Source organism: Ranitomeya imitator, chromosome 6 (genome assembly GCF_032444005.1).
Source record: "Ranitomeya imitator isolate aRanImi1 chromosome 6, aRanImi1.pri, whole genome shotgun sequence".
NCBI lineage: Eukaryota > Metazoa > Chordata > Amphibia > Anura > Dendrobatidae > Ranitomeya > Ranitomeya imitator.
Window position 1 is genome coordinate 17,300,359 of NC_091287.1, and position 12,631 is coordinate 17,312,989.

Consider the following 12,631-nt stretch of genomic DNA (forward strand, 5'->3'; position numbering starts at 1 on the left):
GATGGAAGGGAGGAGTGGGGATGATGATGATGGTGGAGATGGTGAGGAGATTCGGATCATGACCTAGGTGGTGAGACTGAGGATAATGATGATGATGAAATTGGATCATGACCTAGGTGGTGAGATTGATGAGGATGTTAATATTGATTATCAACAAGCTAAACATAATTAGCTGACATACCGTCACAAGGGAAGCGTCACGTGTGCAACATACAGAGGAGAGAAATGAAGGAGCTTGATAAGGACAAACACTACACAAAGGAGCAGATAAATACAAAAGTAATCAGAATTATTCTAAATGACATACTGTATAAATAAATACAAGAGAACATAAGCTCCAATACACCCTAAAAGGAGCCCACCTCCAGACACAAGAAATAAGAAGTCTGGGACCCCCTAAAGATGTCTACTTAATAAGGTCACAAAAATTACCATACAAGTAGATGAAAGGCAAACATACAATAACAAAATAATGTAACCAAAGCCAAGGGTCTCCAGGCAAAGAGGAGAAGGGGCACGCCGTCACCCCTCACATTACACCACCAGCTTCTTTTTTCATGAGTGTGAGGGTAGGTCTCTTATCAGATTATGGTCCCATGTATCCTTTTTGAAAGTTTTTACACCTTTGATCTCTATTTGCTGTTATGAATAAAACTCTTTTCCTTTGTGTTTATCTGACAGTTTGTGTCCTGTCTTCTACTTGTCTCCTCATCTCACTCCTCATCTTCTTCTACTTGTCTCTCATCTTACTCCTCATCTTCTTCTACTTGTCACTTCATCTCACTCATCTTCTTCTACTTGTCTCTCATCCCATTCCTCATCTTCTTCTTGTCTCTCATCTCACTCCTCATCTTCTACTTGTCTCTCATCTCACTCCTCATCTTCTTCTACTTGTCTCTCATCTCATTCCTCATCTTCTTCTACTTGTCTCTCATCTCATTCCTCATCTTCTTCTACTTGTCTCTCATCTCATTCCTCATCTTCTTCTACTTGTCTCTCATCTCATTCATCATCTTCTTCTACTTGTCTCTCATCTCATCCCTCATCTTCTACTTGTCTCTCATCTCATCCCTCATCTTCTTCTTCTACTAGCCTCCTCATCTCACTCCTCATCTTCCTCTACTTGTCTCTCATCTTACTCCTCATCTTCTTCTACTTGTCTCTCATCTCATTCCTCATCTTCTACTTGTCACTTCATCTCACTCCTCATCTTCTTCTACTTGTCTCTCATCTCATTCCTCATCTTCTTCTACTTGTCTCTCATCTCATTCCTCATCTTCTACTTGTCTCTCATCTCATTCCTCATCTTCTTCTACTTGTCTCTCATCTCATTCCTCATCTTCTTCTACTTGTCTCCTCATCTCACTCCTCATCCTCTTCTACTTGTCTCTCATCTCATTCCTCATCTTCTACTTGTCTCTCATCTCATTCCTCATCTTCTTTTACATGTCCACTCACCTCAATCTGTATCTTCTTCTGGTTGTCTCCTCATCTCACTCCTCATCTTTCTCTACTTGTCTCCTCATCTCACTCCTCATCTTCTTCTACTTGTCTCTCATCTCATTCCTCATGTTCTTCTACTTGTCTCTCATCTCATTCCTCATCTATTTCTACATGTCCACTCACCTCACTCTGTATCTTCTTCTGCTTGTCTCCTCATCTCACTCCTCATCTTCTTCTACTTGTCTCCTCATCTCACTCCTCATCCTCTTCTACTTGTCTCTAATCTCATTCCTCATCTTCTACTTGTCTCTCATCTCATTCCTCATCTTCTTTTACATGTCCACTCACCTCACTCTGTATCTTCTTCTGGTTGTCTCCTCATCTCACTCCTCATCTTTCTCTACTTGTCTCCTCATCTCACTCCTCATCTTCTTCTACTTGTCTCTCATCTCATTCCTCATGTTCTTCTACTTGTCTCTCATCTCATTCCTCATCTATTTCTACATGTCCACTCACCTCACTCTGTATCTTCTTCTGCTTGTCTCCTCATCTCACTCCTCATCTTCTTCTACTTGTCTCTCATCTCATTCCTCATCTTCTTCTACTTGTCTCTCATCTCATTCCTCATCTTCTTCTACATGTCCACTCACCTCACTCTGCATCTTCTTCTGCTTGTCTCCTCATCTCACTCCTCTTCTTCTTCTACTTGTCTCTCATCTCATTCCTCATCTTCTTCTACTTGTCTCTCATCTCATTCCTCATCTTCTACTTGTCTCTCATCTCATCCCTCATCTTCTTCTACTAGTCTCCTCATCTCACTCCTCATCTTCTTCTACTTGTCTCTCATCTCATTCCTCATCTTCTTCTTGTCTCCTCATCTAACTCCTCATCTTCTACTTGTCTCTCATCTCATTCCTTACCTTCTTCTACTTGTCTCTCATCTCACTCCTCATCTTCTTCTACTTGTCTCTCATCTCATTCCTCATCTTCTTCTACTTGTCTCTCATCTAACTCCTCATCTTCTTCTACTTGTCTCCTCATCTCACTCCTCATTTTCTACTTGTCTTCTCATCTCACTCCTCATCTTCTTCTACTTGTCTCCTCATCTCATTCTTCATCTTCTTCTACTTGTCTCTCATCTAACTCCTCATCTTCTTCTACTTGTCTCTCATCTCATTCCTCACCTTCTTCTACTTGTCTCTCATCTCATTCCTCATCTTCTTCTACTTGTCTCTCATCTAACTCCTCACCTTCTTCTACTTGTCTCTCATCTCATTCCTCACCTTCTTCTACTTGTCTCTAATCTCATTCCTCACCTTCTTCTACTTGTCTCTCATCTCATTCCTCATCTTCTACTTGTCTCTCATCTCACTCCTCATCTTCTACTTGTCACTTCATCTCACTCCTCATCTTCTTCTACTTGTCTCTCATCTCATTCCTCATCTTCTTCTACTTGTCTCTCATCTCATTCCTCATCTTCTTCTACTTGTCTCCTCATCTCACTCCTCATCCTCTTCTACTTGTCTCTCATCTCATTCCTCATCTTCTACTTGTCTCTCATCTCATTCCTCATCTTCTTTTACATGTCCATTCACCTCACTCTGTATCTTCTTCTGGTTGTCTCCTCATCTCACTCCTCATCTTTCTCTACTTGTCTCCTCATCTCACTCCTCATCTTCTTCTACTTGTCTCTCATCTCATTCCTCACCTTCTTCTACTTGTCTCTCATCTCATTCCTCATCTTCTTCTACTTGTCTCTCATCTAACTCCTCACCTTCTTCTACTTGTCTCTCATCTCATTCCTCACCTTCTTCTACTTGTCTCTAATCTCATTCCTCACCTTCTTCTACTTGTCTCTCATCTCATTCCTCATCTTCTACTTGTCTCTCATCTCACTCCTCATCTTCTACTTGTCACTTCATCTCACTCCTCATCTTCTTCTACTTGTCTCTCATCTCATTCCTCATCTTCTTCTACTTGTCTCTCATCTCATTCCTCATCTTCTTCTACTTGTCTCCTCATCTCACTCCTCATCCTCTTCTACTTGTCTCTCATCTCATTCCTCATCTTCTACTTGTCTCTCATCTCATTCCTCATCTTCTTTTACATGTCCACTCACCTCACTCTGTATCTTCTTCTGGTTGTCTCCTCATCTCACTCCTCATCTTTCTCTACTTGTCTCCTCATCTCACTCCTCATCTTCTTCTACTTGTCTCTCATCTCATTCCTCATGTTCTTCTACTTGTCTCTCATCTCATTCCTCATCTATTTCTACATGTCCACTCACCTCACTCTGTATCTTTTTCTGCTTGTCTCCTCATCTCACTCCTCATCTTCTTCTACTTGTCTCTCATCTCATTCCTCATCTTCTTCTACTTGTCTCTCATCTCATTCCTCATCTTCTTCTACATGTCCACTCACCTCACTCTGCATCTTCTTCTGCTTGTCTCCTCATCTCACTCCTCATCTTCTTCTACTTGTCTCTCATCTCATTCCTCATCTTCTTCTACTTGTCTCTCATCTCATTCCTCATCTTCTACTTGTCTCTCATCTCATCCCTCATCTTCTTCTACTAGTCTCCTCATCTCACTCCTCATCTTCTTCTACTTGTCTCTCATCTCATTCCTCATCTTCTTCTTGTCTCCTCATCTAACTCCTCATCTTCTTCTACTTATCTCCTCACCTCACTCCTCATTTTCTACTTGTCTCCTCATCTCATTCCTCACCTTCTCCTACTTCTCTCTCATCTCATTCCTCACCTTCTTCTACTTGTCTCCTCATCTCACTCCTCATCTTCTTCTACTTGTCTCCTCATCTCATTCCTCATCTTCTTCTACTTGTCTCTCATCTCATTCCTCATCTTCTTCTTGTCTCCTCATCTAACTCCTCATCTTCTACTTGTCTCTCATCTCATTCCTTACCTTCTTCTACTTGTCTCTCATCTCACTCCTCATCTTCTTCTACTTGTCTCCTCACCTCACTCTTCATCTTCTCCTACTTGTCTCTAATCTCATTCCTCATCTTCTTCTACTTGTCTCCTCATCTCATTCCTCATCTTCTTCTACTTGTCTCTCATGTTACTCCTCATCTTCTTCTACTTGTCACTTCATCTTACTCCTCATCTTCTTCTACTTGTCTCTCATCCCATTCCTCAACCTCTACTTGTCTCTCATCTCACTCCTCATCTTCTACTTGTCTCTCATCTCACTCCTCATGTTCTACTTGTCTCTCATCTCACTCCTCATCTTCTACTTGTCTCTCATCTCACTCCTCATCTTCTACTTGTCACTTCATCTCACTCATCTTCTTCTACTTGTCTCTCATCTCATTCCTCATCTTCTTCTACTTGTCTGTCATCTCATTCCTCATGTTCTTCTACTTGTCTCTCATCTCATTCCTCATCTATTTCTACATGTCCACTCACCTCACTCTGTATCTTCTTCTGCTTGTCTCCTCATCTCACTCCTCATCTTCTTCTACTTGTCTCTCATCTCATTCCTCATCTTCTACTTGTCTCTCATCTCACTCCTCATCTTCTTCTACTTGTATCTCATCTCATTCTTCATATTCTACTTGTCTCTCATCTCATTCCTCATCTTCTACTTGTCTCTCATCTCATCCCTCATCTTCTTCTTCTACTAGTCTCCTCATCTCACGCCTCATCTTCCTCTACTTGTCTCTCATCTCATTCCTCATCTTCTTGTCTCCTCATCTAACTCCTCTTCTTCTTCTACTTGTCTCCTCACCTCACTCCTCATTTTCTACTTGTCTCCTCATCTCATTCCTCATCTTCTTCTACTTGTCTCTTCATCTCACTCCTCATCTTCTACTTGTCTCTCATCTCATTCCTCACCTTCTTCTACTTGTCTCTCATCTCACTCCTCATCTTCTTCTACTTGTCTCCTCACCTCACTCTTCATCTTCTCCTACTTGTCTCTCATCTCATTCCTCATCTTCTTCTACTTGTCTCCTCATCTCATTCCTCATCTTCTTCTACTTGTCTCTCATGTTACTCCTCATCTTCTTCTACTTGTCACTTCATCTCACTCCTCATCTTCTTCTACTTGTCTCTCATCCCATTCCTCAACTTCTACTTGTCTCTCATCTCACTCCTTATCTTCTACTTGTCTCTCATCTCACTCCTCATCTTCTACTTGTCTCTCATCTCACTCCTCATCTTCTACTTGTCTCTCATCTCACTACTCATCTTCTACTTGTCTCTCATCTCACTCCTCATCTTCTACTTGTCACTTCATCTCACTCATCTTCTTCTACTTGTCTCCTCATCTCATTCCTCATCTTCTTCTACTTGTCTCTCATCTCATTCCTCATCTTCTACTTGTCTTTCATCTCATCCCTCATCTTCTTCTTCTACTAGTCTCCTCATCTCACTCCTCATCTTCCTCTACTTGTCTCTCATCTCATTCCTCATCTTCTTCTTGTCTCCTCATCTAACTCCTCATCTTCTTCTACTTGTCTCCTCACCTCACTCCTCATTTTCTACTTGTCTCCTCATCTCATTCCTAATCTTCTTCTACTTGTCTCCTCATCTCACTCCTCATCTTCTTCTACTTGTCTCATCTCACTCCTCATCTTCTTCTACTTGTCTCCTCATCTCACTCCTCATCTTCTTCTACTTGTCTCTCATCTCATTCCTCATCTTCTTCTACTTGTCTCTCATCTAACTCCTCATCTTCTTCTACTTGTCTCCTCATCTCACTCCTCATTTTCTACTTGTCTTCTCATCTCACTCCTCATCTTCTTCTACTTGTCTCCTCATCTCATTCTTCATCTTCTTCTACTTGTCTCTCATCCAGCTCCTCATCTTCTTCTACTTGTCTCTCATCTCATTCCTCACCTTCTTCTACTTGTCTCTCATCTCATTCCTCATCTTCTTCTACTTGTCTCTCATCTAACTCCTCACCTTCTTCTACTTGTCTCTCATCTCATTCCTCACCTTCTTCTACTTGTCTCTCATCTCATTCCTCACCTTCTTCTACTTGTCTCTCATCTCATTCCTCACCTTCTTCTACTTGTCTCCTCATCTCACTCCTCACCTTCTTCTACTTGTCTCCTCATCTAACTCCTCATATTCTACTTGTCTCTCATCTCACTCCTCATCTTCTACTTGTCTCTCATCTCACTCCTCATATTTTACTTGTCTCCTCATCTCACTCCTCATCTTCTTCTACTTGTCTCTCATCTCATTCCTCATGTTCTTCTACTTGTCTCTCATCTCATTCCTCATCTATTTCTACATGTCCACTCACCTCACTCTGTATCTTCTTCTGCTTGTCTCCTCATCTCACTCCTCATCTTCTTCTACTTGTCTCTCATCTCATTCCTCATCTTCTTCTACTTGTCTCTCATCTCATTCCTCATCTTCTTCTACATGTCCACTCACCTCACTCTGCATCTTCTTCTGCTTGTCTCCTCATCTCACTCCTCATCTTCTTCTACTTGTCTCTCATCTCATTCCTCATCTTCTTCTACTTGTCTCTCATCTCATTCCTCATCTTCTACTTGTCTCTCATCTCATCCCTCATCTTCTTCTACTAGTCTCCTCATCTCACTCCTCATCTTCTTCTACTTGTCTCTCATCTCATTCCTCATCTTCTTCTTGTCTCCTCATCTAACTCCTCATCTTCTTCTACTTATCTCCTCACCTCACTCCTCATTTTCTACTTGTCTCCTCATCTCATTCCTCACCTTCTCCTACTTCTCTCTCATCTCATTCCTCACCTTCTTCTACTTGTCTCCTCATCTCACTCCTCATCTTCTTCTACTTGTCTCCTCATCTCATTCCTCATCTTCTTCTACTTGTCTCTCATCTCATTCCTCATCTTCTTCTTGTCTCCTCATCTAACTCCTCATCTTCTACTTGTCTCTCATCTCATTCCTTACCTTCTTCTACTTGTCTCTCATCTCACTCCTCATCTTCTTCTACTTGTCTCTCATCTCATTCCTCATCTTCTTCTACTTGTCTCTCATCTAACTCCTCATCTTCTTCTACTTGTCTCCTCATCTCACTCCTCATTTTCTACTTGTCTTCTCATCTCACTCCTCATCTTCTTCTACTTGTCTCCTCATCTCATTCTTCATCTTCTTCTACTTGTCTCTCATCTAACTCCTCATCTTCTTCTACTTGTCTCTCATCTCATTCCTCACCTTCTTCTACTTGTCTCTCATCTCATTCCTCATCTTCTTCTACTTGTCTCTCATCTAACTCCTCACCTTCTTCTACTTGTCTCTCATCTCATTCCTCACCTTCTTCTACTTGTCTCTAATCTCATTCCTCACCTTCTTCTACTTGTTTCTCATCTCATTCCTCATCTTCTACTTGTCTCTCATCTCACTCCTCATCTTCTACTTGTCACTTCATCTCACTCCTCATCTTCTTCTACTTGTCTCTCATCTCATTCCTCATCTTCTTCTACTTGTCTCTCATCTCATTCCTCATCTTCTTCTACTTGTCTCCTCATCTCACTCCTCATCCTCTTCTACTTGTCTCTCATCTCATTCCTCATCTTCTACTTGTCTCTCATCTCATTCCTCATCTTCTTTTACATGTCCACTCACCTCACTCTGTATCTTCTTCTGGTTGTCTCCTCATCTCACTCCTCATCTTTCTCTACTTGTCTCCTCATCTCACTCCTCATCTTCTTCTACTTGTCTCTCATCTCATTCCTCATGTTCTTCTACTTGTCTCTCATCTCATTCCTCATCTATTTCTACATGTCCACTCGCCTCACTCTGTATCTTCTTCTGCTTGTCTCCTCATCTCACTCCTCATCTTCTTCTACTTGTCTCCTCATCTCACTCCTCATCCTCTTCTACTTGTCTCTCATCTCATTCCTCATCTTCTACTTGTCTCTCATCTCATTCTTCATCTTCTTTTACATGTCCACTCACCTCACTCTGTATCTTCTTCTGGTTGTCTCCTCATCTCACTCCTCATCTTTCTCTACTTGTCTCCTCATCTCACTCCTCATCTTCTTCTACTTGTCTCTCATCTCATTCCTCATGTTCTTCTACTTGTCTCTCATCTCATTCCTCATCTATTTCTACATGTCCACTCACCTCACTCTGTATCTTCTTCTGCTTGTCTCCTCATCTCACTCCTCATCTTCTTCTACTTGTCTCTCATCTCATTCCTCATCTTCTTCTACTTGTCTCTCATCTCATTCCTCATCTTCTTCTACATGTCCACTCACCTCACTCTGCATCTTCTTCTGCTTGTCTCCTCATCTCACTCCTCATCTTCTTCTACTTGTCTCTCATCTCATTCCTCATCTTCTTCTACTTGTCTCTCATCTCATTCCTCATCTTCTACTTGTCTCTCATCTCATCCCTCATCTTCTTCTACTAGTCTCCTCATCTCATTCCTCATCTTCTTCTACTTGTCTCTCATCTCATTCCTCATCTTCTTCTTGTCTCCTCATCTAACTCCTCATCTTCTTCTACTTATCTCCTCACCTCACTCCTCATTTTCTACTTGTCTCCTCATCTCATTCCTCACCTTCTCCTACTTCTCTCTCATCTCATTCCTCACCTTCTTCTACTTGTCTCCTCATCTCACTCCTCATCTTCTTCTACTTGTCTCCTCATCTCATTCCTCATCTTCTTCTACTTGTCTCTCATCTCATTCATCATCTTCTTCTTGTCTCCTCATCTAACTCCTCATCTTCTACTTGTCTCTCATCTCATTCCTTACCTTCTTCTACTTGTCTCTCATCTCACTCCTCATCTTCTTCTACTTATCTCCTCACCTCACTCTTCATCTTCTCCTACTTGTCTCTAATCTCATTCCTCATCTTCTTCTACTTGTCTCCTCATCTCATTCCTCATCTTCTTCTACTTGTCTCTCATGTTACTCCTCATCTTCTTCTACTTGTCACTTCATCTTACTCCTCATCTTCTTCTACTTGTCTCTCATCCCATTCCTCAACCTCTACTTGTCTCTCATCTCACTCCTCATCTTCTACTTGTCTCTCATCTCACTCCTCATCTTCTACTTGTCTCTCATCTCACTCCTCATCTTCTACTTGTCTCTCATCTCACTCCTCATCTTCTACTTGTCACTTCATCTCACTCATCTTCTTCTACTTGTCTCTCATCTCATTCCTCATCTTCTTCTACTTGTCTGTCATCTCATTCCTCATGTTCTTCTACTTGTCTCTCATCTCATTCCTCATCTATTTCTACATGTCCACTCACCTCACTCTGTATCTTCTTCTGCTTGTCTCCTCATCTCACTCCTCATCTTCTTCTACTTGTCTCTCATCTCATTCCTCATCTTCTACTTGTCTCTCATCTCACTCCTCATCTTCTTCTACTTGTATCTCATCTCATTCTTCATATTCTACTTGTCTCTCATCTCATTCCTCATCTTCTACTTGTCTCTCATCTCATCCCTCATCTTCTTCTTCTACTAGTCTCCTCATCTCACTCCTCATCTTCCTCTACTTGTCTCTCATCTCATTCCTCATCTTCTTGTCTCCTCATCTAACTCCTCTTCTTCTTCTACTTGTCTCTTCATCTCACTCCTCATCTTCTACTTGTCTCTCATCTCATTCCTCACCTTCTTCTACTTGTCTCTCATCTCACTCCTCATCTTCTTCTACTTGTCTCCTCACCTCACTCTTCATCTTCTCCTACTTGTCTCTCATCTCATTCCTCATCTTCTTCTACTTGTCTCCTCATCTCATTCCTCATCTTCTTCTACTTGTCTCTCATGTTACTCCTCATCTTCTTCTACTTGTCACTTCATCTCACTCCTCATCTTCTTCTACTTGTCTCTCATCCCATTCCTCAACTTCTACTTGTCTCTCATCTCACTCCTCATCTTCTACTTGTCTCTCATCTCACTCCTCATCTTCTACTTGTCTCTCATCTCACTCCTCATCTTCTACTTGTCTCTCATCTCACTACTCATCTTCTACTTGTCTCTCATCTCACTCCTCATCTTCTACTTGTCACTTCATCTCACTCATCTTCTTCTACTTGTCTCCTCATCTCATTCCTCATCTTCTTCTACTTGTCTCTCATCTCATTCCTCATCTTCTACTTGTCTTTCATCTCATCCCTCATCTTCTTCTTCTACTAGTCTCCTCATCTCACTCCTCATCTTCCTCTACTTGTCTCTCATCTCATTCCTCATCTTCTTCTTGTCTCCTCATCTAACTCCTCATCTTCTTCTACTTGTCTCCTCACCCCACTCCTCATTTTCTACTTGTCTCCTCATCTCATTCCTCATCTTCTTCTACTTGTCTCCTCATCTCACTCCTCATCTTCTTCTACTTGTCTCATCTCACTCCTCATCTTCTTCTACTTGTCTCCTCATCTCACTCCTCATCTTCTTCTACTTGTCTCTCATCTCATTCCTCATCTTCTTCTACTTGTCTCTCATCTAACTCCTCATCTTCTTCTACTTGTCTCCTCATCTCACTCCTCATTTTCTACTTGTCTTCTCATCTCACTCCTCATCTTCTTCTACTTGTCTCCTCATCTCATTCTTCATCTTCTTCTACTTGTCTCTCATCTCATTCCTCACCTTCTTCTACTTGTCTCTCATCTCATTCCTCATCTTCTTCTACTTGTCTCTCATCTAACTCCTCACCTTCTTCTACTTGTCTCTCATCTCATTCCTCACCTTCTTCTACTTGTCTCTCATCTCATTCCTCACCTTCTTCTACTTGTCTCTCATCTCATTCCTCACCTTCTTCTACTTGTCTCCTCATCTCACTCCTCACCTTCTTCTACTTGTCTCCTCACCTAACTCCTCATCTTCTACTTGTCTCTCATCTCACTCCTCATCTTCTACTTGTCTCTCATCTCACTCCTCATATTTTACTTGTCTCCTCATCTCACTCCTTATCTTCTTCTACTTGTCTCTCATCTCACTCCTCATCTTCTTCTACTTGTCTTCTCATCTCACTCCTCATCTTCTTGTACCTGATGATGATGATAATAACTATGCATATCATTAATGGTGATGGTAGTGATGATGTTGATGATGGGGCTTCTGCAGTGGGTGATAATGGTAATGATGATGTTCTTGGTATGAATGGGGATATTGATAGTAACAGTGACATTGGTGATGATGATAATGTGGCTATGGATAGTCTGTGTATGATGATGATGGTGTTTTTCATCCCCATCCTTAGTCTCCTACATTATTCCTACACGACGGTTCATCTCTCAGCCTCTTATCCTCAGTGATACAATTTTCTTTGATTACAATGTGAAATCCTTTGTGTTCTCTGCCGTCCACAGAAGGAATAATCAGCCGCAACTGCACGGAGAGCGGCTGGTCGGAGCCCTTCCCTCATTACTCAGATGCTTGCGGATTTGATCTTAACCAAACAGGTCCGGATCAGGTAAGAAAGTGGTAAAGCCGGGTGTCAATGTGAACTGCGTCCTATATGAACAAATCTCTCACTGACAGCCAGCACATGATGAGCACCCACAGTGTTATACTCTGCACTGCAAAGTATAGGAACTACAGATCCCACAATGCCTCAGAGCAGCACTGCACAACACTAGGACAAAAAGGACGTTCAGGGTTATAGGAAAGGAGCAGAATCTTGAATTCAGCTCTGCAGTATAAGATTTGATAAAGTATATAAATAATACTCATGCACTAAAAAATAAATATCAGTGTGCAGCCCCCCTACTGGTCATCAGGAGCGCTCCTATTCTTCATTAAGCGAGGATCCATGATAGAGCGGATTGTCCTGGAGACATGTTCCCTTTAAAAGACCCAGCAGAATCCAGAACAGGCGACGCGGTGCTGCCACATCGACCAATGTATGTCAGGGTTACACAATAGGAAATGATAGGCGGACTGGGAAAAGTAGTCCTGTATCTGTGTGTTAATGAGCTGTCAGTCACCAACATACAAAATACGAAACAAACAGTACAGAACATTACTGAGAAACAAAAGTAGAGAATTATTACAAGTTGTCAAATATTAAACGACAGGAGGAAAATCAGTGTAAGATATTCACCACTACCCCATGTCCCGAAAAATCTCCAAAACACAGAACAATGATTAAACCATGTATATAAAGAATACTGAAAGTACAGTATAACTACTATAATACTGCCCCTATGTACAAGAATATAACTACTATAATACTGCCCCTATGTACAAGAATATAACTACTATAATACTGCCCCTATGTAC

At 41.5% G+C, this 12,631-nt stretch overlaps 1 protein-coding gene across 2 annotated transcripts in view; it reads left to right on the plus strand.

Annotated features, from left to right (window-relative positions):
* ADCYAP1R1 (ADCYAP receptor type I) overlaps positions 1-12,631 on the plus strand; it is a 292,904-nt gene that overhangs the window by 192,066 nt on the left and 88,207 nt on the right. For both annotated transcript variants that reach the window (XM_069729249.1, XM_069729250.1), the window contains exon 7: positions 11,719-11,822. In XM_069729249.1, the coding sequence (XP_069585350.1) occupies positions 11,719-11,822 (104 nt within the window). The remainder of the gene's footprint in view (positions 1-11,718; positions 11,823-12,631) is intronic.